This window comes from Anomaloglossus baeobatrachus, chromosome 8, assembly GCF_048569485.1.
Source record: "Anomaloglossus baeobatrachus isolate aAnoBae1 chromosome 8, aAnoBae1.hap1, whole genome shotgun sequence".
Taxonomy (NCBI): domain Eukaryota; kingdom Metazoa; phylum Chordata; class Amphibia; order Anura; family Aromobatidae; genus Anomaloglossus; species Anomaloglossus baeobatrachus.
In genome coordinates, this window is record NC_134360.1 from 201,482,772 (window position 1) to 201,508,936 (window position 26,165).

At 48.1% G+C, this 26,165-nt stretch overlaps 1 protein-coding gene across 1 annotated transcript in view; it reads right to left on the reverse strand.

Annotated features, from left to right (window-relative positions):
- Positions 1–1,657: 1,657 nt before the first annotated feature.
- PTBP2 (polypyrimidine tract binding protein 2) overlaps positions 1,658–26,165 on the reverse strand; it is a 104,532-nt gene continuing 80,024 nt past the window's right edge. The window contains exons 9-14 of the mRNA XM_075320077.1: positions 20,866–21,005; positions 18,927–18,960; positions 18,338–18,430; positions 12,033–12,249; positions 11,821–11,898; positions 1,658–3,160 (exon numbers count right to left, since the gene is read on the reverse strand). Of these exons, the coding sequence (XP_075176192.1) occupies positions 3,031–3,160; positions 11,821–11,898; positions 12,033–12,249; positions 18,338–18,430; positions 18,927–18,960; positions 20,866–21,005 (692 nt within the window). The 3' untranslated portion in view covers positions 1,658–3,030. The remainder of the gene's footprint in view (positions 3,161–11,820; positions 11,899–12,032; positions 12,250–18,337; positions 18,431–18,926; positions 18,961–20,865; positions 21,006–26,165) is intronic.

The window sequence follows — 26,165 nt, forward strand, 5'->3', positions numbered from 1 at the left end:
AAGAAGATATAAATTTGCTTTTTTTCTGCTCTGTTTTTCCTGCCAAAACATGCAGTTTTGCGTGCAGAAAATCTGCACACAAATATGTTGTGCACATTGCCTTATACAAGTTGTACACCGACTACTGTGCATTGCATCAAAAGTACCAGACCTTCAGTGTTGTCCCATACTATATAATAAAATATTTACAAAAATGTGAGAGGTGTACTCACTTTGGTAATATATTGCAAAGAAACTGTTGTTCACACTCTGTCCGTACGTTCACAACAGTATTAAAATACAAGATAAGCATTAAAGCTCAGTGGAAATAAGAGAGAGACACAACAGTAGAGCTCTATGCAATAGTGACAGTTAAAGAAGAAGCAATATAGGTTTGAGATAGAAAAAATAGAGGCAAATAGAGAATACGGCAAGACGTAGTATAAGGTAAAGACTCAGAAAAGTAGAGATATACCTATGTAATGAATGCTGAACGTGCTGACAAATCCTATACTAATGTTTTAGGTCGCATGGAAAACTAAAAGTGCAGCGAAGTAATAAAATTATAACTACAAATGAAAGCGGTTCAGGAGAGACCTCAAATAAACTGGGCATCAAAGTTGAAGAGGTTTTTAATTGTTTGGACATTGTTTAAAATGATTGTTGCCTCAAACTTTTTTTTTTTGTAAAATGTTTGGTGTTTTTGTGATACAACACATTTTGAAATTTGTTTTTATCCCTAATAGCAACCCTTCTCCATACTAGTGATGGATAAGGTCAAAAGTGACCAAGTAAGCAGAAACAGCTCACATCTTAAGACATCGGTCATCTTTAGATGGAACAGCTTTTTGTCTAGGAGAGGAAGAAAAATATATAATATATCTCTTTCTAATATAGAAAATATATATAGATATATATATATATATATATATATATATATATATATTAGTATATATTATAAAGTAAAATAATATATATTATATTATAATATAATTTATATATATATGGCATTTAACTACCTTATATAGCAAGTCCGTCAAAAATCTTGTGAAATGTATCTAGGGGGATGTCCAATACAGACTAAAATTAATGACCACTGTCCACTGCAGGAATAATTGACATGCAGTTAAGTGTGGCTGCGGGACATCCGCAGCATGTTCCGCAGGCGCACATACCGCAGCATGGACGCAGCACTCCCCATGTGCCATAGGATAACATGGGGAGTGTCTGTGCTTGCTAAAACCTGAGGCTTTATCTAGAAATTCCAGATAAATTTGCAGGTTTTCCACGGCAAAATTCGCAGGGACATAGTCCCGTGGGCACATAGCCTTCGTGTTGGAGGCGCGATTATAGCTGCCCCTTACCATACACAGAACAGTGACTGAAGGCACACCAGCGCCACCCCATTGACCGTAAACCTGAGGCTGCCAGGAGGAATAAAGCTAATTTCTTCCCAGCAGCAGGTCTCAGTGCGGACGTTGGGCAGCTTCACAACTCTATTAACCTGCCAATTAACGTCACATCTGCAGTTTGATAGCATTTCATTACTTGACAGGTTCCCTTTAAAAAGTAAAACACGTATTTGACACCCTGGTAGAGAAGTGTGAATTCAGAAGCATAGTAGAAAGAAACAGAGCTGAGGAAAGAAGAGGCAGCAAGAGAGAGACAGAAGAGAGAATACAGAGATACAGAAGTGTTTATTGAGCATGCTACAGAGGTAAGCAGGATACACACAAGATGAAATCAAAACCACCGTCAAACCTTCCAACTTTGTTAGAAAATTAAATTTTTAATTGTGCCGCAACCAAACTAGACTGAATTTTACATTTCTAAAAGATGTAAAAACTCAACTAATAGAAAATATACATGACCATTTGTTTTTTTCCCCCTACATAAACAGAATCTATGGATTGTAACCAAATACATCACTTTTAAGAAAAAAAAATGTACTTGTCCTAAAGAGAATCAAGAAAACAGCTCTGTGAAAAGAAGGAGCAGATTTCTTGATTGCAGCCTGTAGATTCTGAGCCATGTCTATATGTCAGGTCTGTTTCTAAAATACAAAATATTTCTGAAGTTCTTTATTAAAACATATTACAATGCAAGGAAAAAAAAATTAAGACTAAAGGCACATTAACTTTGGTCCCACCTTGGTTGTCAGTTGTCAAAAACTGTCACTATTCTCTTTTGTCAAAGGCTCTCCTCCCTGCCATAGTAGAAATACATGCACCTGTTTCTGAAATTGCTTGACCGGTCTGCACATGCTCAGAAATCCACAACTATATCCAAGTAGAATTACAAACAGAAGATGGCAATATATATAGGTAAATGCACATCAGTCATGTCAACTTCAAAAACTACAGAAAATATTCAGCCACAAACAAGACATTACTTTAGTGCCCACATTTAGATGATGCGTCTCACAACAGTGTACAAAAAGGTTAAGGATCGACAAGATATTTTTAGGATGTGGCCAGAAAAAAAAAAATTAGGGATCTTTCATTGAAAAGGGACAGGAAAAAAAAAAAAAAAAGTGTAACGAGGCAATAAAAACAAAAAAAGGAAAATAAAAGGAGATTTAAATGAAAAAAAAAAAGAAAAAAAAAATATATGTGAATGGTTCTGAGCAGAACCACCAAAGCTTAACCTTTTTTACACATTAACTAGTGCATAATGCATTTGTACACATGTAACAATGTGCCCATGATGATGTACTAAAAATGGTAACACTTAGGAAAGCAATACACATTTTCATAAGGCACATGTCCATGGATAAAGAAATATAACAAAAGAGCTGAAGCGAAAACAAACACGAATGGCTTTCCCTAGTTACCTTGCACAACTTGCAGCTAAATGTTAACTGCATTTAAAACAAATTTACGTAATGAACCAAGGAATGATAACAGAGTGAAGAACAAAAGGCTCTGGTCCCCACTTCTCTGAACAGTCTATTGGTGACAATACACTGAACAATGCAAATAAACCAGACGCTCCGTTTTATTTTATTTTTTTGTTCCCCCCTCCCCCAACCTCCTCCTCCTCTTTCATCTTTTAAATGGTTGACTTTGAGAATGAAACTCTCAGATGGTGATTATCACTGATGTTGTAGTTGTGGAGGTCAATCAATGCCTGTATAGCTTCTTCCACAGTAGACATCTGGATGAGAGCCATTTTATGGTCTCTAAGGAAAGAAAGATAAAAAAAAAATATATATAAAGCTATATTACTTTTTAAAGAGCTGCAATACAATCTAACATATGCAGTGTGGTTACTTGCCCTGTAGCAAAGAAAAATTAAAGAAAAAAAAAAATGCACACATAAAAAATGTCAGACATATCGAGCTGGATAGGGAAGTTCTCCCTTAAAGAACACAGGCTGGGGTTTCCTGACCTGTACTGTACCCCATTATCGTTGGAAGAAGGGAATTTTGTTTACTTACCGTAAATTCCTTTTCTTCTAGCTCCTATTGGGAGACCCAGACAATTGGGTGTATAGCACTGCCTCCGGAGGCCACACAAAGTATTACACTTTAAAAAGTGTAACCCCTCCCCTCTGCCTATACACCCTCCCGTGCATCACGGGCCCATCAGTTTTGGTGCCAAAGCGGGAAGGAGGAAACTTATAAATTGGTCTAAGGTAAATTCAATCCGAAGGATGTTCGGAGAACTGAAACCATGAACCAAAAGAACAATTCAACATGAACAACATGTGTACACAAAAGAACAACAGCCCGAAGGGAACAGGGGCGGGAGCTGGGTCTCCCAATAGGAGCTAGAAGAAAAGGAATTTACGGTAAGTAAACAAAATTCCCTCCTTCTTTGTCGCTCCATTGGGAGACCCAGACAATTGGGACGTCCAAAAGCAGTCCCTGGGTGGGTAAAAGAATACCTCGATAAAAAGAGCCGTAAAACGGCTCCCTCTTACAGGTGGGCAACCGCCGCCTGAAGGACTCGCCTACCTAGGCTGGCATCTGCCGAAGCATAGGTATGCACCTGATAGTGTTTCGTGAAGGTGTGCAGACTCGACCAGGTAGCCGCCTGACACACCTGCTGAGCCGTAGCCTGGTGCCGCAATGCCCAGGACGCACCCACGGCTCTGGTAGAATGGGCTTTCAGCCCTGAAGGAATCGGAAGCCCAGAAGAACGATAGGCTTCAAAAATCGGTTCCTTGATCCACCGAGCCAAGGTAGACTTGGAAGCCTGCGACCCCTTACGCTGGCCAGCGACAAGGACAAAGAGCGCATCAGAGCGGCGCAGGGGCGCCGTGCGAGACACGTAGATCCGGAGTGCTCTCACTAGATCTAACAAATGCAAATCCTTTTCACATTGGTGAACTGGATGAGGGCAAAATGAAGGTAAGGAGATATCCTGATTGAGATGAAAAGTGGACACCACCTTAGGGAGAAAGTCCGGGACCGGACGCAGAACCACCTTATCCTGGTGAAATACCAGGAAAGGGCCTTTGCATGACAGCGCTGCAAGCTCTGACACTCTACGGAGTGAAGTAACCGCCACTAGAAATGCCACCTTCTGCGAAAGACGTGATAGAGAGACATCCCGCAGCGGCTCAAAAGGTGGTTTTTGAAGAGCCCGTAGAACCATGTTGAGATCCCAGGGTTCCAGCGGACGCTTGTAAGGTGGGACTATGTGGCAAACTCCCTGCAGGAACGTGCGGACCTGCGGAAGCCTGGCTAGACGCTTTTGAAAAAACACGGAAAGCGCCGAGACTTGACCTTTGAGAGAGCCGAGAGACAAACCCTTGTCCAATCCCGATTGAAGGAAGGAAAGAAACCTGGGTAAGGCAAACGGCCAGGGGATAAACCCCCTCTCAGAGCACCAGGCTAAGAAGATCCTCCAAGTTCTGTGATAGATCTTGGCTGACGTTGGCTTCCTGGCCTGTCTCATAGTGGCAATGACATCTTGAGACAACCCTGAGGACGCTAAGAGCCAGGACTCAATGGCCACACAGTCAGGTTGAGGGCCGCAGAATTCAGATGGAAAAATGGCCCTTGAGATAGCAAATCTGGTCGGTCTGGAAGCGCCCACGGTTGCCCCACCGTGAGATGCCACAGATCCGGGTACCACGACCTCCTCGGCCAATCTGGAGCGACGAGGATGGCGCGGCGGCAGTCGGACCTGATCTTGCGCAACACTCTGGGCAGCATTGCCAGAGGAGGGAATACATAAGGTAGTTGAAACTGCGACCAATCCTGAACTAAGGCGTCCGCCGCCAGAGCTCTGTGGTCCTGAGACCGTGGCATGAATGCCGGGACCTTGTTGTTGTGCCGAGACGCCATGAGATCGACGTCCGGCGTTCCCCAGCGGCAACAGATCTCTTGAAACACGTCCGGGTGGAGAGACCATTCCCCCGCGTCCATGCCCTGGCGACTGAGGAAGTCTGCTTCCCAGTTTTCTACGCCCGGAATGTGAACCGCGGAGATGGTGGAGGCTGTGGCCTCCGCCCACAGCAGAATCCGCCGGACTTCTTGGAAGGCTTGACGACTGCGAGTGCCGCCCTGGTGGTTGATGTACGCAACCGCCGTGGCGTTGTCCGACTGTATGCGGATCTGCCTGCCCTCGAGCCACTGATGGAACGCCTTGAGGGCTAGATACACTGCCCTTATCTCCAGAACATTGATCTGAAGGGAGGACTCTGTCGGAGTCCAGGTTCCCTGAGCCTTGTGGTGGAGAAAAACCGCTCCCCATCCTGACAGGCTCGCGTCCGTCGTGACCACAGCCCAGGATGGGGGCAGAAAGGATTTTCCTTTCGACAGAGAAGTGGGAAGAAGCCACCACTGAAGAGAGGTCTTGGCTTCCAGAGACAGAGAGACGTTCCTGTCCAAGGACGTCTGCCTCTTGTCCCATTTGCGGAGAATGTCCCATTGGAGTGGACGCAGATGAAATTGTGCAAATGGAACTGCCTCCATTGCTGCCACCATCTTCCCCAGGAAGTGCATGAGGCGCCTCAAGGGGTGCGACCGTGCCTGAAGAAGGGATTGCACCCCTGTCTGCAGCGACCGCTGTTTGTCCAGCGGCAGCTTGACCATCGCTGAGAGAGTATGAAACTCCATTCCGAGGTACGTCAGTGACTGGGTCGGAGACAATTTTGACTTTGGAAAATTGATGAGCCACCCGAACCTCTGGAGAGTCTCCAGAGCAACGGTCAGACTGTGTTGACAAGCCACCCGTGAGGGTGCCTTGACTAGGAGATCGTCTAGGTAAGGGATCACCGAGTGGCCCTGAGAGTGAAGGATCGCTACGACGGATGCCATGACCTTGGTGAAGACCCGTGGGGCTGTCGACAGGCCGAAAGGCAGTGCCACAAACTGAAGGTGTTCGTCCCCGATGGCGAAACGCAGGAAGCGTTGATGCTCTTGAGCGATCGGCACATGGAGATAGGCATCTTTGATGTCGATTGATGCTAGGAAGTCTCCTTGGGACATCGAAGCGATGACAGATCGTAGGGATTCCATGCGAAACCTCCTGGTTGTCACATGTCTGTTGAGCAATTTTAGGTCCAAAACGGGACGGAATGAGCCGTCCTTTTTTGGCACCACGAACAGATTGGAGTAAAAACCGCGACCGCGTTCCTGAAGGGGAACGGGGATCACCACTCCTTCTGTTTTCAGAGTGTCCACCGCCTGAAAAAGTGCAACGGTCCGCTCGGGGGGCGGAGATGTTCTGAAAAAACGAGTCGGAGGACGAGAGCTGAACTCTATCCTGTAACCGTGAGACAGAATGTCCCTCACCCATCGGTCTTGGACATGTGGCCACCAGGCGTCGCAAAAGCGGGAGAGCCTGCCACCGACCGAGGATGCGGTTTGGGGCGGCCGAAAGTCATGAGGAGGCCGCCTTGGAGACGGTGCCTCCAGCGGTCTTTGGAGGACGTGACTTAGACCGCCATGCAGAAGAGTTCCTCTGGCTCTTCTGTGGTCTGTTGGACGAGGAGGGTTGGGATGTGGCTGAGGGCCGAAAGGACCGAAACCTCGCTTGAACTTTCCGTTGCTGAGGTCTGTTTGGTTTGGGGTAAGGACGAGTCCTTTCCCTTGGATTGCTTAATAATTTCATCCAATCGCTCGCCAAACAGTCGGTCGCCAGAAAAAGGCAAACCGGTCAAGAACTTTTTGGAAGCAGAGTCTGCCTTCCATTCGCGTAGCCACATGGCCCTGCGGACTGCCACAGAATTGGCGGATGCTACCCCTGTACGGCTAGCCGAGTCCAGGACAGCATTCATGGCGTAGGATGCAAATACTGACGCCTGAGAAGTCAAAGATGTTACTTGTGGCGCTGCGGTACGGGTGACCGCATTAATCTCAGACAGACAAGCTGAGATAGCCTGGAGTGCCCACACTGCTGCAAAGGCTGGGGCAAAAGACGCGCCTATGGCTTCATAGATGGATTTCAGTAGGAGCTCTATCTGCCTGTCCGTGGCATCCTTGAGCGATGCACCGTCAGCCACTGCTACTACGGATCTAGCCACCAGTCTAGAGACTGGAGGATCCACCTTGGGACACTGAGCCCAACCCTTAACCACGTCAGCGGGGAAGGGGTAACGTGTGTCATTAAGGCGTTTAGTAAAGCGCTTGTCCGGGAAAGCCCTGTGCTTCTGGACAGCATCTCTAAAGTTAGAGTGATCGAAGAAAGCACTCCGTGTACGTTTAGGAAACCTAAACTGGTGTTTCTCCTGTTGTGAAGCCGAATCCTCTGTAGGCGGAGTTGGGGGAGACAGATCTAGCACCTGGTTGATGGACGCTATAAGATCATTTACTATGGCGTCCCCTTCAGGTGTATCCAGATTGAGAGCAACGTCAGGGTCAGAGTCCTGAGCTGCGACCTCCGCCGCCTCCTCTAGAGAATCCTCAAGCTGAGACCCCGAACTGCGTGATGAAGTCGGGGAAGATTCCCAGCGAGCCCGCTTAGCTGGTCTGGGACTGCGGTCCGTGCCGGAGTCCTGCACGTAATAACTAGAGGCCACACCAGGAACACGCTTAGTCACAGACCGAGAGGGGCCTGGGGGTGATCCCGCAGTGCCCGGGGCCTGTGTAAGGGCCGGTCTGGACTGCAAAACCTCTAGAAACTTAGCAGACCATTTATCCATAGACTGAGTCATGGAATGAGAAAGCGACTCAGAGAGTTTGTCAGCTAAAACAGCAAACTCTGTCCCTGCCATCTGGACAGGGGGGGCCGGCGGTTCTACCTGGGCCGAGGGACCCCCTAGTGCCTCAGGCTCCGGCTGAGCGAGTGCCACAGGGGCCGAGCATTGCTCACAGTGAGGGTAGGTGGAACCTGCAGGTAACATAGCCGCACAAGAGGTACAGGTAGCAAAATAACCCTGTGCCTTGGCCCCCTTGCTCCTTGTGAACGACATGCTGTTGTCTCCCAGGAGCGTGATCACTGAGGGTATATAGCCACAAGTTAACAATACAGCTGAACCGGAAAAGTATACAAATATAATGTATCTATATACAGTTCAGCACCCTAGGGGGATCAGCACCGGTAACCGGTGTGGCTTACCAACCGCTCCAGCGGTGTGTGGCCACCAGATTCCCTGCCTCGGGTCTCCCAGAGCTGCAGCCAGACGTCCTCCACCGGCAGGATGTGTTAAAACATGGCTGTCGGCGTTCACAGGGGAGGAGGGAGCCGTGGGCGGACTTACAAAAGTGCGGGAATCTGGTGCCCCATAAGGATTAGTGAGGGGGGAGGAGGACAGCTATGTGTGCTCCAGCCCTCACTGTCGGCGTCAGCCCGACCGTCCCGCCCTTGCCCCTGACTGGCAGGCCCGTGGGCGGGCGTTCAATGTACTAGGCCGCAAAAGCCGGGGACTAAAGTAGAAACCGCGGCCGGCAAGCAGGCATGGTCGGCGCGGTAGTCCCGGACAAAAAAAATCAACACTGCAGGCGCTGCAGCGTCTGAGGCCCAGGTGCTCCATGCACCGTCCCAAAGGGGACACAGAGTACCTGTAGTTGCAGGGCCTTGTCCCTGACGATACTCAGTCTCCTGTCCGGCAGATACCACCAGGGGCTGCGGAGGGAGCCCGGTCCCAGTGCCTGGATAACCGGTTAGGATCCCACTTCACCCAGAGCCCATAAGGGATGGGGAAGGAAAGCGGCATGTGGGCTCCAGCTCTGTACCCGCAATGGGTACCTCAACCTTAACAACACCGCCGACTCAGTGGGGTGAGAAGGGAGCATGCCGGGGGCCCTGTTAAGGGCCCTCTTTTCTTCCATCCGAAATAGTCAGCAGCTGCTGCTGACTAAAATGTGGAGCATTGTGTGCATGTGTGCCTCCTTCAACACAAACCTAAAAAACTGATGGGCCCGTGATGCACGGGAGGGTGTATAGGCAGAGGGGAGGGGTTACACTTTTTAAAGTGTAATACTTTGTGTGGCCTCCGGAGGCAGTAGCTATACACCCAATTGTCTGGGTCTCCCAATGGAGCGACAAAGAAATAAAGATTGAAACAATTTTACTACTATCCGGAAGCTGGATCCTCCTCCTTTTTTCCTCGAACTGCGACACATTGAGTGTTTTGATCCGTGCATGCTGGACCTCCCAATAGAGGAGCTGGACATCTCTGCTCAAGCTCTCCTATACTGCATTCCCACAGGGCATTGATGATAGTAGACTGGCGCGGTGACAACGCCTGAGATCACATTTTAGGGTCAGCACACACGGCGAGTAATATGGAACAAGTGGAATACGATTTAAAAAAACAAAAAAAACAAATTGCAGTCCACTCGGACCAATATTACTCTATGTGCCCACTCCCATGAGGGATTGTTTTCTCAGCCCTAATCGGACCGAGAAAACAGTCGCAGCATTCTGCGGGTGCAATGCGATTTTCAAGTCTATGGGGTGAGAGAAACATCGCACTGCACTCGTGTTACACCGGCGTAACGCGACAGCAGTGAGATTCTTGCATCAGCCGACAATGGAAGAGATAGGGAGATAAATCCCTCCCCTCCGCAGTTGTGGTCTGATCGCACATCGGACCACAGTCGCATGACACTCTGCTCCTGCTGTGAGCGTGATCCGAGTGTCATAAGAGCACTCGCAGTAATCCCTGTGTGGCCTCAGCCTGATCCGCATTCTTAGACTGGAGCCATGTTGTTAATAAACTCAAAATCTTCTTTTTTTTTTTTTTTTAAAAAAAATAAATAAAAAAATTAAGAATTCTGCACCTTTTCCACATATTTTAGTAAATGGAGGCTAAATAACATAAGTAGGAAAAAAAGGAGAAAGATGCTAACCCTTGAAGCATCTTTCCTTTGAACTTTGTGTCATGTTCAAGTTATGCCTCCTAGAAATGCATAGTATCCCTGTTGTCAATTGCTCTCTACACATGCCAACGCAATTACAGTATTTGTTGAACTATAAGATGCACTTTTTTAAAAAGAAAACTTCTGCCAAAAAAGTGTGTCTTAGGTTCACATAATCAGTATTTGTTGAATTATTGACCCTGCAGAATTTATGCACCCTTTCCCTTTTCATTGCATTTGTGTGCAACTTTTTTTTTTAACATGCCTTTTTCTTTCAGTTTTGTGTGTAATGCTTTGAATAAAGCAGCTTAGTTTTTAAATTACCTGGCACTGACACTCTAAGGTGTGGCTTCGGCTACTTTCACACATCCGGTGTGAGCCGTGCGGCTCAATCCGGCTGTGAAACCTATGCAACGGATGCGGCGAAAACACTGCATCCTCTGCATAAGTTTTTACATGCGGCCGGTCCGTTTTTTTCCGGTTGCGGCACGCTACTGAGCATGCGCAGTGGAAGAAACCGCATGCGGCAGCCGGATGCGATTTTTTCCGCATCGCGCCGCATCCGGCGTCCATAGGCATGCATTGAAAAATGCGCCGCAGCAGCCGGATGTGGTTTTTTTGTCGGAGCAAAAAACGTTGCAGGCAACATTCCATCCGGCCGCGGCTAAATCTGCCGCATGCGGCAAAAAACGGACCGAACGCAAGCCCATGCGGCACAATACGGCACTAATGTAAGTCTATGCAAAAAAAACGGTTGCGGTTTTTCTGCAGAGCGCCGTATTGTGCCGCAGAGCAAAAACCGGATGTGTGAAAGTAGCCTTACATGCGTTTTTTTATGTGTCTATGCTGCAGAGATGCACAAAAAAAAAAAAAAAAAAACTTTTTTTTTACAAATTTTCCACATCTAATGTAAGTCTTTAGGGAAAATCTGCAGAAAACAGCATACCTGCAAGAGAACCTGACATGTTGCTGGAGCTGTAAAATGCTTCGTGCTTGACATAGTTAAAATACAGTGTCAAAAATGCAATAAAAACTCATAGTGGGCACACAGCCTTCTAGTTTGCAGGCAGGGAGATGCCCTCTCCTCCTGTCTGACACTGCTCTATATGACCGGCGCACAGAGGAAGAAGAAGCTGCCGGGACCTGCATAGACGGAGGCTGCAGGAGCCGAGAAGCTAAAGAACCTTTTGCTTGAGTAATTCTGGGACCTTTAAGGTCATGTGACTATTAGCTGAAGGACCTTTCAGATCATGTGAGCAGAGTAGAAGGTCCTTCAGTTGCTCAGCTCTTGCACTGTCCTCTTAGGTTGCGATCAAGAACTGCAAGATGTGGTAATGCTACACAGTCCATATGCTACACTAAAATTATTGACCAAGGACCCCTCCACTTTACACCACTATGGAAGTTTTCATAGCAAAAATGTTTTTCCTATATTCTACTGCCTAAACTAAGAAGTGGGTCTTATGGTATGGTGCATCTAATAGTCCGAAAAATAAGGTAAAATAGTTTCCTTCCCCCTAAACAGTTTTTCAGTCTACAAATTAGATGAATTATAAAAAAAAAACAAAAAAAAAAAAACTTACTGAAAAAATTTGAAACCTTTGACTGATCCTCCTGTGTTGGTAAACAGTGTGCGCAAGTCATCTTCAGAGATGGATTGCCTAAAGAAGGAGGAAAAAAAAAAAAAAAATGTTTTTAAATTTTTCATCTTCCACTTTGTTCCATCCATGACAAGCTTGTCCAGAACTGTTAATGTGCAATGACTGAGGCCCAAGCGACTTGTGTCTTTACTTACGGAATGTTTGACAGGTGAAGAGTCGCAGCTGGTGGGAAGATATTCTGAAAATTTTTAGAGCCAGGCTTCTTGAAACGATGAAGAGGAGAGTTGCCAAAATCTTTAGTCAGTCCCTGATCATCAAGCCCTTCTCGAGGTAGCTGTACTGTTTGATGCTTGGACAATGTAACCCTGATAATTTTTCCATACATCTTCTGTCCATTAAGATGGCTCATTGCTGAGGAATAAATACCAGCATTAAACCAGATCAGAGGAGAACAGAAAGCTGCAGCTTTTTCAGAGTAAGGCTATGTGCGCACAGTGCGTTTTTCGCGGCGTTTTTGGCCTCAAAACTGCAGGACTTTGCTTCCCCAGCAAAGTCTATGAGTTTTCATTTCTGCTGTCCGCACACATCTGTTTTTTTGACCTGCGTTTGAGTTAAAAAAAAAATGGACATGTCAGTTCTTTCCTGCATTTTCTGCCCATGCAATGCATTTGAAAAACGCAGCAAAACGCAGAGATCAAAAACGCAGCAAAACGCAGCCAAAAACGCACCAAATCGCGGCAAAAACACATGCGGTTTTTGATGCGTTTTTTCGACGCAGGTGCATTTTTGTGCGTTTTTTGCCGCCAAAAACGCACAAAAACGCAGCGTCAAAAAGACGCAGTGTGCGCACATAGCCTAATGACTATGCTATATAGCCCACAGTGTAATTAAAGGGAGACCATGGCTCAAAATCAATCTAAGAAAGGGAAAAAAAAAAAAAAAAAAAAAAAGTCAATCCTCTTAAGGCCTGTACACGTCTTCAGTATTGACAACATATTTTTCTGCTGAAAGTACAGGGGGTGTTTTTTTGTGACAAAAACACGCAGATGAACAAACCCTTAACCCCTTCAGCCCCAAGCCTATTTTGACCCTAAAGACCAGGCCATTTTTTGCAATTCTGACCAGTGTCACTTTACGAGGTTATAACTCTGGAACGCTTCAGCGGATCCCGGTGATTCTGAGATTGTTTTTTCGTGACATATTGGGCTTCATGTTAGTGGTAAATTTAGGCCGATATTTTTTGCGTTTCTTTGTGAAAAAAACGGAAATTTCGCGAAAATTTTGAAAATTTTGTAATTTTCAAACTTTGAATTTTTATGCTCTAAAACCAACGAGACATATGACACAAAATAATTAATAAATACCATTTCCCACATGTCTACTTTACATCAGAACAATTTTGGGAAAAAAAAATAAAAATTTAAGGAAGTTATAGGGGTTCAAAGTTTATGAGCAATTTCTCATTTTTACAACAAAATTTACAAAGCCACTTTTTTTTAGGGACCACATCACATTTGAAGCGATTTTGAAAGGTCTACATGACACAAAACACCCAAAAGTGACATCATTCCAAAAACGGCACCCCTCAGGCTACTCAAAACCACATTCAAGAAGGTTATTAACCCTTCAGGTGCTTCACAGTAACTAAAGCAATGTGGAAGGAAAAAATGAACATTTTACTTTTTGCAACAAAAATGTTAATTTAGCCTCAAATATTGCATATTCACAAGGGTAGCAGGATTAAATGAACCCCCAAAATTTGTTGGGCAATTTCTACTGAACACGCAGATACCTCATGTGGCGAAAAACCACTGTTTGGGCGCACGGCAGGACTCGGAAGGGAAGGAGCGCCATTTGACTTTTTTTAACAGAAAATTAGCTGGAATCGTTAGCCGCACCATGTTGCGTTTGGAGAGCCCCTGAGGTGCCGAAACAGTGGAGCTCCCCCACATGTGACCCCATTTTGGAAACTAGACCCCTCATGGAATTTATCTAGATGTTTATTGAGCACTTTGAGCCTCTGGGGGCTTCACAAAAGTTAATAGAGTTGAGCTGTGAAAATAAAAAACCACAAAATTGTTACTTCAACCAGGTAGCTTTTTTTTCACAAGGGTATCAGGAAAAATTGCACCATAAAATGTATTGTGCATTTTCTCCTGAGTACGCAGATACCTCATATGTGGTGGAAATCAAATGTTTGGGTGCACAGCAGGGCTCGGAAGGCAAGGAGCGTCATTTGACGTTTCAAACGCAAAATTGTCTGGGATAATTAGCGTATTCCATGCTGTTTGGAGACCCCATGAGGTGCCAAAACAGTAGAGCTCCCCCACAGGTGACCCCATTTTGGAAACTAGACCCCCATGGCATAGAAAAAAAAAAAAAACAGCGGCAGATGGGGCGGCAGCAGATGGGGGGGGGGGGGGGCAGCGGCATATAAAGGGAGCATCTGTGATTGTGAGACGGCGGCTGGGATAGGGTGGGGGCGGATGGGAGAGGGCGCAGTGGATGCAGGAGCGGCAGAGGATGGGGGGAGGGGGGGATGGGTGGGAAGGGGAGTGGGAGGTGAGATTGGGGATAGTTACCCTACAGGATGGATCTAGGCAGCTGGATCACAGGAGATGAAGGAGGCAGCAGATCGGGGAGGGTGAGAGGTGGGGGAGGGAGCGCAGCGCACATCGCGGCGGTGACAGGGGAGGGAGCGCACATCCCGGCGGTGACAGGGGAGGGAGCGCACATCCCGGCGGTGACAGGGGAGGGAGCGCACATCCCGGCGGTGACAGGGGAGGGAGCGCACATCCCGGCGGTGACAGGGGAGGGAGCGCACATCCCGGCGGTGACAGGGGAGGGAGCGCACATCCCGGCGGTGACAGGGGAGGGAGCGCACATCACGGCGGTGAGGGGACGAGCAGCCGATCACGAGGGAAAGGGGCCGGGCAGCAGATCGGGGGGGACCGGTGGCACTGTGGCAGATGGAGGGCGGCGGCGGCGGATCGGGAGGTGTGGGGGTGAGTGTGCAGGCAGCAGATACGAGGGGTGGGGATGCGGGTGGCAGATCGCGGCGGAGGGCAGCGGTGGATCGGGAGGCCGGTTTCATACAGTGCAATGGCAGCGCGGCAACTTCCGGGTCCCATGCTCCGGTCTCATAACAGCATGGGACCGGGGCTTGTCGCCCTGCCATTGCACTGTGTACACTCACTGTGCTGGCGTCACGTGCTGCAGGGACGGTCACCGGCAACAAGTACACTGGAGAAATTGGATCACAAGGCCGATCTCTCCAATCAGAGTTATTGGAGCTGGGGGAGGGTGATCCAGTGAAGTCACCCAGCTCCAGCCAATGGCCAGTGCTATAGCTGCACTGGCCAGGGCTGGATTTCAATGTTTCAGTCACTTTAAGTGGCTGGAACATTACAGTGGCTGTGATTGGCTGACGAACGCCGCTCAACCAATCACAGCCTCCGTAGGTCCGGAGAGGAGGCACCACCCCTCCTGAGGTCAGGTACAGGTCCCCTTCTCCCCGAATCTGCGGTTTATGTTAACCGATCGCAGTCACCGGAGGCTCCGGTGCCACGATTCCGCCATGACGGAAAGATCCGTCCTTGGTCATTAAGGCCCAGGGCACAAGGACGGATCTTTCCGTCCATGGTCGTGAAGGGGTTAAACATCTCAATTAATATGTTGATATGCTGCGTTTGTCACAAAAAAAAAAAAAAAGGAAAACCCAAAACCTAAGTGTATTGACATCAGATTTCTCTGCTGGAAAAATAGTGTCCTCCTATGCATAGGCAGCATAACACCCATGGTCCTGTGTCCCCCAATGAGGCATCAGAGGAATGGACCTTTAGGCTAAAGTGTCCTGCGGTTATATCTGCAGGACATTCTGCAGGAGCTCCCAGAAATCCACAGCACAACTTTGCCCGTTTCCATGCTGCAGTTATGCTGCGGAATGTCCTGCAGATATGGTGCGGGCATTCTGCATTGAGGATACAGTACCATGGCTTCGGCACTGCATCCTCAATGCAGAACAAGTGCTGAGTGATCGGGGCGTTCATACCTCCATCACGCAGCACTTCTCTCCTGTCTCCGACCGTGTTTACACTGTGAAGGAGAAGGTGGGCAGGCCTGAACTAGCTCCGGCTGTCACATGACCAGAGCTCGTGCAGGCCCCTCCTTCCTGCTCCTGTGCCCCGAGGGAAAGTGACCAGGTGTCTGCTATCAAGGCACTGGACAGCTCCTTATTAATAGCCTCTTTATATAAAGTTTATAAAAATCTACATAATGGAAGTCAATGGGCAAATCAAGTATTTCTGTGGAAGATGTTCCTGAAAAATGCTTGAATTTCCCATTGGCTTCCTTTATGCTTGGTACTGGAGTTGCGCCCGTCCGAGTGTCCAAGCTGCTCGTTTTGAGTACTAAGCACCCGACCATGATAGTGCTCGCTCAACACTAGTTAGGATCTATCAAAATCAAACAAATAATGCCAAACATGGCTTCCTCTATAGGGAATAGTGATATTAAAGAGAATCTGTTAGGGTTTTTTTTTATATATATATAAATTATTCTGAGCTGAGCATAATATACGGCGCGAGACCCTGATTCCAGGCATTTGTCACTTAGTAGACTGCGTGCTGTAGTTTCAGTACAGTTGGTATTTTATCCATAGGAGATTAATCACTGCATGACTACATCCCACGCGCACAGTAGTCCAGCTCATCTGTGTAACCCCAACCACTGATTGGCAGCTTACTGACAATGTACCCAGGAATGTGCCAGTCAGTGGTGTGTGCGGGGTTACACAGAGCAGAGGTCTATGCTCTGCTACAACTATATCACACAAAACAGGTATTCTAGGAAAACTACACGAAGCAGCCCAGTAAGGCCCCTTTCATACATCTTTTTTTGCAGTCACAATCCGTCAAATTTTGAAAAAGAAAAAAAAAAATGGATCCGGCGACTGATGCCACTGGATGTTTTTTTTTCCCCTCACCGACTTGTATTAGCGACGGATGGCCTCACATTTCATCAGTCGTCCATCGAAAAAGGTTTGTCCGTCAGACGGAGACGACGGCCAAATAACTTTTTGTACAAGTCGAAAAAACACAGACAGCAAGAGATCCGTCGCCGTCCGTCATTTGGTAGAATGGAAGCCTATGGGCGCAGGATCCGTCAAATGACGGAATCTGGCGACTGATCCCGTTTTTTTTTTTTTTAACTATAGAACGCACAACCATAGAAATCTACCATAGAAAACAAGTAACCTAGCAGGCCTGCGAGGCCCCAGGTATACGTTCTAGGGTTAACTACGCATGCTCCAATTATTTAGCCCCCCAACTAGTTGGATCCGTCGAAAAACGGATCCATCGCATCAGTTTAGCCACAATCTGCGACGGATCCATCGAGAAAACTGATTGTGACTGATGACAAAAAACTGGTGTGTGAAAGGGGCCTAAGGGACATATCCCTGGAATCAGGCTTTCATGCTTTGTTATACTGTTCTCAGACTAAAAAAAAAAAAAAAAAAAAAAAAAACAAAAAAAAAACCCAAACTGATTCCATGCGCTCTGTGCAGCCCCTCCCATAGACAGAGCGGGGGCTGCATGCAGAGCGCAGGAAAGAAGTGACATGTCACTTAGAACGCGCGCTTCGGGCAGCAGCCGAAGCGCTGCGCTCTAATACGCCACGTGCGCACGTCTCCTGCATAATCTTCATAGATTATGCTGGGGACGCAGGACGCATGCAGTTGCAGATCGGAGCGTAACTGCATGCAAATACGCAATGTGCGCACATAGCCTTAGACATAGCGACGTACCAGCGATTCAACCTGGCAGGGATAGCTGGTATGTCGCTACATGGTCGCTGTTGAGCTGTCAATCAGGCAGATCTCCACAGCGACCAGCGATTAGCCACCAGCGACCCGAATAACGATGGCTCCCTGCTCTCTCAGAACCGGCGCTCGTTGGTCCCCCGCCATCAAAAACGCCGATGCGCGCTGCATAATAAAAAAAAAAAAAACAAAAAAAAAAAAACGCCCTGATCGTTTTGTCACGATCAGCGACTTCGCATCAGGGGCCCGGTCGCTGCTTGTCACACACAGCGCTATTGCTGATACGTCACAAAACCTGTGACGTTTCAGCGATCTCGCTAGCGGTCTCGCTTTGTGTGACGGGGGCTTAAGAAAAAAAAAATAAATCTGTTCCTCATATTACTCCTGACATGTCTAATTTACAAAAAAGAGGCAGCCAAGTTTTTGCCAGGTTTGACAGGGTCTGGGTTTATTCCTGCACACTCATTATGCATACTTTACTTTATGACCTTTTCATTTACCTTTTCCATTTCACAACAGGAGAAAAAAAATGAAATGCCCCCATCAGATTTAAGATAACAAGTTTTCTTAGTAGGAAAAAACAAAACAAAAAAAAAAAAAAACAACAACAGCAAAAATGACACAGTATTTTGCTTACGGCAGTTTTCAAAGTGCTTAATGCATTAGGACACCTCTTACCCAGTTGTGACTGGTTACCGTCAGCCATCTGTATGAGAGAGCTGTCTTTCTTATTGTATAAAATCTTCACGCGCTGCACGTCTCCATAAACACCTTTTATTAAAAACGCAAGAGAATAAAACAGTCTAAATAGCAAATAAGTGTTTGACGAGCTGCATTAGATTTGAAAAAGGTCAAATGAAACAACCAGACACCAAAAAAAGTACCATTCAACCAGGCCTAACATACACAAGAATGAAAGAAGATCTTGAACAGTGAATTTTAGATAAGAATATATTTGATATACCCTCAAAGCTATGTGAATGATAAATTAAAAAGACCATGCAAAAGAAATTCACATGCATTAAAACAATAGTGACTATGGTGAATTTATAAAAACGAAACCAAATGGTAAAAAGGACAAAACAAAAAAAAAAAAAAATATATATATATAAATAAAAATAAATAATAAATCAAATTACTATTGAGAATTACGCCAAGTGCTATCTACAAATAAAAAAATAAAAATTTAAAAAAATGTGAAATAAAAAATAAAAATAAAATAAAAAATGAAATTAATAATAAAAGTATAGTGCTAACAATAACATACCGAAGAGGGTAAACAGACTTTGGGGCGAAACCATCTTTAGAAGGAGAGAAGAGCAAGCAGCGTAAGACAAGAAGAGAGAAGAGTCGAGGAAGAGCGGAGATGAACAGATCATCCATAACGAAGGGTGGTTCCCGCAGAATGGTGAAGGTGGTCATGGATCATGGTTCAAGGCAGTTAATTGGGGCAAGTTGGTCCGAGGAACAAATTGTTCAAGCGAAGAAGCGTGAACACAGGGAGAGGTGGGGGGGGGAGGGGAGGAGAGAGAGGGAGGGGAGGGTGAGGACAGACACACAAGATGGGGGACATTTGACAGCAGGAATTGGAAAACAGTAAGAAACAGGGAAAACATCACACACGAGGAGAAGAATGTAGAAGGGGAAGGGAGAGGGAAGGAGGGATGGGTTGGGAGATGATGCAGAACAAAATAATAAAAAAAAGAAGTGGGGAGAAAATAAAATAAAGGTCAGTACAAAGGAAATGCAGGAGTTTGGTCAGAATAATGGTTGGCTTATGTACTGTACAAGAAAAAAAACTAATGTCATCCAAGACAAATATGGGAAAAAAAATAAAAAACAAATCACATTCATATCAGAGATCACAATACTAAATCTGTATTGACATGGGAAGGCATATGCTGAAGAAACCGAGGGCTTACATCTACCTGGCTGGCTTTGAGAGGAGTAGGAAGTATCAGTGTGGATGGCTGACCAAGGACAGTTTCACACATCCGGCTTGTCGCCAGATCCGGCGCACCCCAGTAGTGTGATCCAGTACAATGGCAGCACGACAAGCTCCGGTCGCATGCTGTCATGTGACCTGGAAGTTGTTGTGCTGCCATTGTACTGTATACACTGTACTGGAGTGCGCCGGATCCGCCAATCCAGTGAACAGCCGGATGTGTGAAATGGCCCTAATTATTGAGATGTGAAATGATAAGAGACCTACAATACACACGTGAGCCGGCCCTACAGAGCCGGCCCTACAGAGCCGGCCCTACAGAGCCGGCCCTACAGAGCCGGCCCTACAGAGCCGGCCCTACAGAGCCGGCCCTACAGAGCCGGCCCTACAGAGCCGGCCCTACAGAGCCGGCCCTACAGAGCCGGCCCTACAGAGCCGGCCCTACAGAGCCGGCCCTACAGAGCCGGCCCTACAGAGCCGGCCCTACAGAGCCGGCCCTACAGAGCCGGCCCTACAGAGCCGGCCCAGGGATGAACAGAAGCTGTAGACACAATCAGCTTGCTGCTCTCTAGGATCAAGGCCTCCTAAACCAACTCCTGTAGAGCGGCAAGCTGCTCACCTTCCCATGGCAATACATAAAACATGAGAAAAACCGGTCGGTGGGAAATACAACTTCCCACATTTCAGTATACTCAGCATCCAGACAGAAATGAAGGAGGAGAGCGCAAACATGGCAGCACTTAGGAGAGGAGGAGAGACAGGTCTCAGAGATAGATACAGCAACAGAGAAGGTGAGAGCACGGCCAGACACTGGAAAGAATAAGATTACTAAGACAGGAAGAGCGCTTCATCAAAATCTCTGGAAGAACCTTGAAAGAAAAATGTATTAGAGCAGTCGATACAAATTGAGAATTGTAGAAATGCTAATGAAAGAAAAATAAAATAAAATAAAAAACACAAGTATAAAGCATATATATAGTAAGAAATAAAAACCACAAGCATGATAACTCGTACAGATGATATGCTCATTACAATGTATGGAGACATAAAAAGCAGCAGAGGTTATAGCATGACCATGACTATCATTTTCATCTCTTCATGTGTAAATATATCCAAATTAGTCCATATTGTTTTTAATGTACAAGGTAAAACTTTTTGCACAAATGAAAAAAAAAAAAAAAAAAAAAAAAGACTGTACGAAAAAAATAAATAAAATAAATTCATATTTGACACGTATTTTTCATGAATTTGTGTCACTTACCTCTTCATTCAGATTGCTTACAAGAAGAACAGTGTTGCCACCCGCTGAAACACCGTGCATACTAACACGGCCCGCAGCCGCAGCAGCGGCCGCAGCAGCAGCATTCGGTATTCCTAATGGGCTCAGGGCACCAGGAACAGCTGCAAAATGTGAAGAAAAAGAACAAAAAACCTTAACTAGTTTACAGGAATGGAATCAATGTGAAAAAGACTAGGAGAGAACTACACTAAGGGGTACTTTGCACATTGCGACTTCGCTACTGCGATCTCGTCGGGGTCAAATCGAAAGTGACGCACATCCGGCGCCAGTAACGACGCTGCAACGTGTAAAGCCTAGATGCACCAATAAACGATCGCAAAAGCGTCAAAATCGGTGATCGGTGTAGTGTCTGTCATTTCCATAATTTCGCTGCAACGACAGGTACGATGTTGTTCCTCATTCCTGCGGCAGCCCACATCTCTGTGTATGAAGCCGCAGGAGCGAGGAACTTCTCCTTACCTGCGTCCCGCCTGCAATGAGGAAGGAAGGAGGTGGGCGGGATGTTTACGTCCCGCTCATCTTCGCCCCTCTGCTTCTATTGGCCGCCTGCCATGTGACGTCACAGTGACGCTGCACGACCCCCCCCTTAGGAAGGAGGCGGGTCGCCGGCCAGATAAGTGCGTGTGAAGCTGCTGTAGCGATTATGTTCGCTATGGCAGCTTTCACACAATATCACATCTGCGACGGGGGCGGGGACTATCGCGCTCGGTATTGCTATCATCGGCTAGCGATGTCGCAGCGTGCTAAGTACCCCTAATACCTAGTACCTGCAATCTGCAGCAATAATTGCTCACAAGGGTTCAGGACTTAGAATCTGCCTCTTTCCATAGCTATAGGCTCTTCACGTGTGGCTCACAACCCGCCAATATGCTGGAATTATTACACAGTTTGCAAAGGACGACAGGTAAAAACACTTTCATGGCTAAAAGGTCAGGGCGCTATGCAGAAATTTGGGCATCAATAAAAAGAGAATTTTGTTACTTACCGTAAATTCTTTTTGTTATAGTTCCGACATGGGAGACCCAGACCATGGGTGTATAGCTTCTGCCTCCGGAGGACACACAAAGTACTACACTAAAAAGTGTAGCTCCTCCCTCCGAGCATATACACCCCCTGGATGACCACATCTAGCCAGTTTAGTGCAAAAGCTGAAGGAGGACATCCACCCACAAGTAGAGAGAGTAACACCCGGAATAACCGGAACCTCTGTCTACAACAACAGCCGGTGAAAACACACGGAACAAGAACTGCCAACAGCGATGCACAGGGGCCGGACAAAGGGAAGGCAATGAAATGTCCTGGTTAAGGTGGAAAGGAGACCACCTTAGGGAGAAAGTCCGGAGTCGGACGGAGAACCACCTTGTCTTGGTGAAAAACCAAAAAGGGTGACTCCGAAGAGAGCGCAGCCAAATCAGAGACTCTCCTGAGAGAAGGTATGGCCACCAGAAAGACCACTTTCTGTGAAAGACGAAACAAAAACCTCCCTAAGAGGCTCAAAAGGGGGGTTTCTGTAAGGCCGTGAGGACCAGATTGGAGGTCCCAGGGATCCAGAGGCCGCCGGTAAGGCAGAATTATGTGAGATGCGCCCTGCATGAAGGTGCGCACTTGGGCCAGTCGGGCGATACGCCGCTGGAATAACACTGACAGAGCCGAGACCTGTCCCTTGAGGGAATTGAGGGATAGTCCTAGCTGCAGACCGGACTGTAGAAAGGACAGGATGGTCGGCAAGGAAAACGGCCAAGGAGCATGGCCGGAAGAGCGACACCAGGACAGGAAAAATCTCCAAGTCCTGTGGCAAATCCTGGCCGAGGAAGACTTCCGAGCCTGAGTCATAGTGGAGATGACCTCGGAAGGAATGCCTGAAGCCGTCAGGATCCAGGACTCAAGAGCCATGCCGTCAATCTGAGAGCCGCAGAATTCTGGCGGAAAAACGGACCTTGTGAGAGAAGGTCTGGGCGGTCCGGGAGATGCCACGGCACCTCTACGGACAGACGGAGCAGGTCTGGGTACCAAGCTCGCCTGGGCCAGTCTGGAGCAATGAGTATGACCCGACGGCCCTCCATTCTGATCTTGCGCAGGACTCTGGGCAAGAGAGCTAGAGGGGGAAACACGTAGGCCAGACGGAACTGGGACCAATCCTGAACCAGCGCGTCCGCTGCCAAGGCCTGAGGATCGTGGGAGCGAGCCACGTAAACCGGGACCTTGTTGTTGTGCCGGGATGCCATTAGATCCACTTCCGGAGTGCCCCACTTGCGGCAGATTGACCGGAACACTGCCGGATGCAGGGCCCACTCGCCGCTGTCCACGGTTTGACTGCTGAGATAATCTGCCTCCCAGTTTTCTACGCCTGGGATGTGGACTGCGGATATGGTGGACTTGGAGTCCTCCGTCCACTGAAGGATAAGTTGAACTTCCAACATTGCTAGGCGGCTGAGAGTCCCGCCTTGGTGATTGATGTAGGCAACTGCTGTCGCGTTGTCTGACTGCACTCGAATGTGCTTGCCCGCCAACAGGTGGTGAAAGGCTACGAGAGCTAGGAGCACAGCTCTGATTTCCAGCACATTGATCGAGAGGGCTGATTCGGACGGAGTCCAAGTGCCCTGTGCTCGGTGGTGGAGAAACACTGCTCCCCAGCCGGATAGACTGGCATCCGTGGTGAGAATCACCCAGGACGGGGCCAGAAAGGAGCGTCCCTGGGACAGAGAGAGGGGCCGAAGCCACCACTGAAGAGAGCTCCTGGTCTGTGGCGACAGAGCCACTAGCCTGTGCAAAGAAGAGGTCCGCTTGTCCCAACAGCGGAGAATGTCCAGCTGCAGGGGACGCAGATGGAACTGGGCAAAGGGAACCGCTTCCATTGACGCCACCATCTGACCCAGCACCTGCATGAGGTGCCTGATGGAATGACGGCGGGGCCTCAGCAGAGAGCGTACCGCCAGATGAAGGGACTGCTGTTTGACTAAGGGCAGCTTCACAAGTGCCGGCAGAGTCTCGAACTGCATCCCTAGATACGCAAGTTCCTGGGTCGGGGTCAGAGTGGACTTGGGCAGATTGACAAGCCACCCGAATTCAACAAGCGTGGCGAGAGTGAGCGAGACACTCCGCTGACAGTCTGCACTGGATGAAGCCTTGACCAGAAGGTCGTCCAGGTAAGGAATCACTGCCAACCCCTGGAGGTGCAGAACCGCAACCACTGCTGCCATGACCTTGGTGAATACACGAGGGGCCGTGGCTAACCCGAAGGGGAGAGCCCCGAATTGGAAATGTTCCTCTCCGATTGCAAAACGTAGCCAACGCTGGTGTGAAACTGCAATTGGCACATGCAGATAGGCATCTCTGATGTCGATGGATGCTAGAAAATCTCCTTGGGTCATTGAGGCAATGACCGATCGCAGAGATTCCATGCGAAAGTGCCGCACCTGAACATGCTTGTTGAGAAGCTTGAGATCCAGGATGGGCCGGAAGGAACCGTCCTTCTTGGGGACTAGGAAGAGGTTTGAGTAGAACCCTCTGAACCGTTCCCGGGCGGGAACCGGTACAATTACTCCGTTGGCCTGCAAGGAAGCCACGGCCTGAGAGAAGACGGCGGCTTTGGAGCAGGGGGGAGTGGACAGAAAAAAATCTGTTTGGCGGGCTGGAAGAAAATTCTATCCTGTAGCCGTGGGAGATGATATCCCGCACCCACTGATCGGAGACGTGTTGGAACCACACGTCGCCAAAGTGGGAGAGCCTGCCACCGACCAAGGACGTTGCTGACGCAGCCAGATAGTCAAGAGGATGCTGCCTTAGTGGCAGCGGCTCCTCCGCTCTTCTGAGGACGCGGCTTCGTGCGCCAGCTGGGTTTTCGATCCTTGGCTGAGTTAGTGGACGAGGCTGAGGGCTTAGAGGATGACCAGTTAGAGGAACGAAAGGAGCGAAACCTCGACTGGTTCCTGCCCTGGACAGGTTTCCTGGTTTTAGTTTGTGGCAAGGAAGTACTCTTCCCGCCAGTAGCTTCCTTAATAATTTCATCCAGTTGTTCACCGAACAGCCGGGGACCCAGCAAAGGGGAGCCCAGCAAGGTACTTCTTGGAAGAAACGTCTGCTTTCCACTCTCGAAGCCACAAGATCCTGCGGATCGCGAGGGAATTAGCGGAAGCCACCGCCGTGCGGTGAGAAGCCTCCAGAATGGCAGACATGGCATAGGATGAAAAAGCCGAAGCCTGGGAAGTTAAGGTAACCATTTCGGGCATAGAGTCTCTGGTGAGGGAATGCATCTCCTCCAGAGAAGCAGAGACGGCCTTAAGAGCCCACACCTCTGCAAAAGACGGGGAGAACGAAGCCCCTGCCGCCTCATATACAGATTTGGCCAGAAGGTCAACCTGGCGGTCAGTGGGATCCTTAAGTGAGGTGCCATCGGCCACAGATACAACTGTCCGGGCTGAGATTCTAGACACCGGAGGATCTACCTTTGGAGACTGAGCCCACTCCTTGACCACCTCTGGTGGAAAGGGAAAACGTTCATCAGAACTACGCTTTGGGAAGCGTTTGTCAGGACAGGCCCTGGGCTTGGTCACAGTGGCCTGAAAACTGGAGTGGTTAAAAAAAAAAAAACATACTCCTTGCTCTCTTAGGTGAGGTAAACTGGTGTTTCTCTACCAGAGAGGCTTGCTCCTCTGATACTGGCGGATTGAGGTCCAGTACGGAATTAATGGACGCAATCAAGTCACTAACATCCGCATCCCCTTCAGATAAATCAATGGGGTACATAGAGGTAGCGTCCGAGCCCACAGTAAAGGCATCCTCCTCGCCCTGCAATTCAGCCCGTGAATCAGAGCCGTGGGACGAGGAAGGAGAAGAGTCCCTGCGTCTCCGTTTAGGAGGACGGAGTCCGGGAACAGATGAAAAATCCTCTGTGAGCTCTGCAGAGCGAGTCGGAGCAGCAGAGGCGCCCTGAGAAGGGGGCTGATGCATGGTCAGCAGAGTCCGGGACAGCTGTCCCATGGAGTCGGCAAAGGACTGGGAGATAGCTTTAGAAAACGATGCTACCCAAGCCGGGGGTTCAGCCACCGGGGCCGGAGCAGCCGGAGGGACCCCTGGGGAGACTCCAGGCTGAGGCACCACCATGTTAGAGCAGGCATCACAATGTGGATATGTGCTCGGTTCAGGCAGTATGAGCTGACATGCAGTGCATATAGAGTAAAGCCTTGCAGCCTTGCTCCTAGTGAGAGACATGCTGCTGAGGTGGAGGCTCTGCAGTAAAGAATACACTCCTTGAATGACCC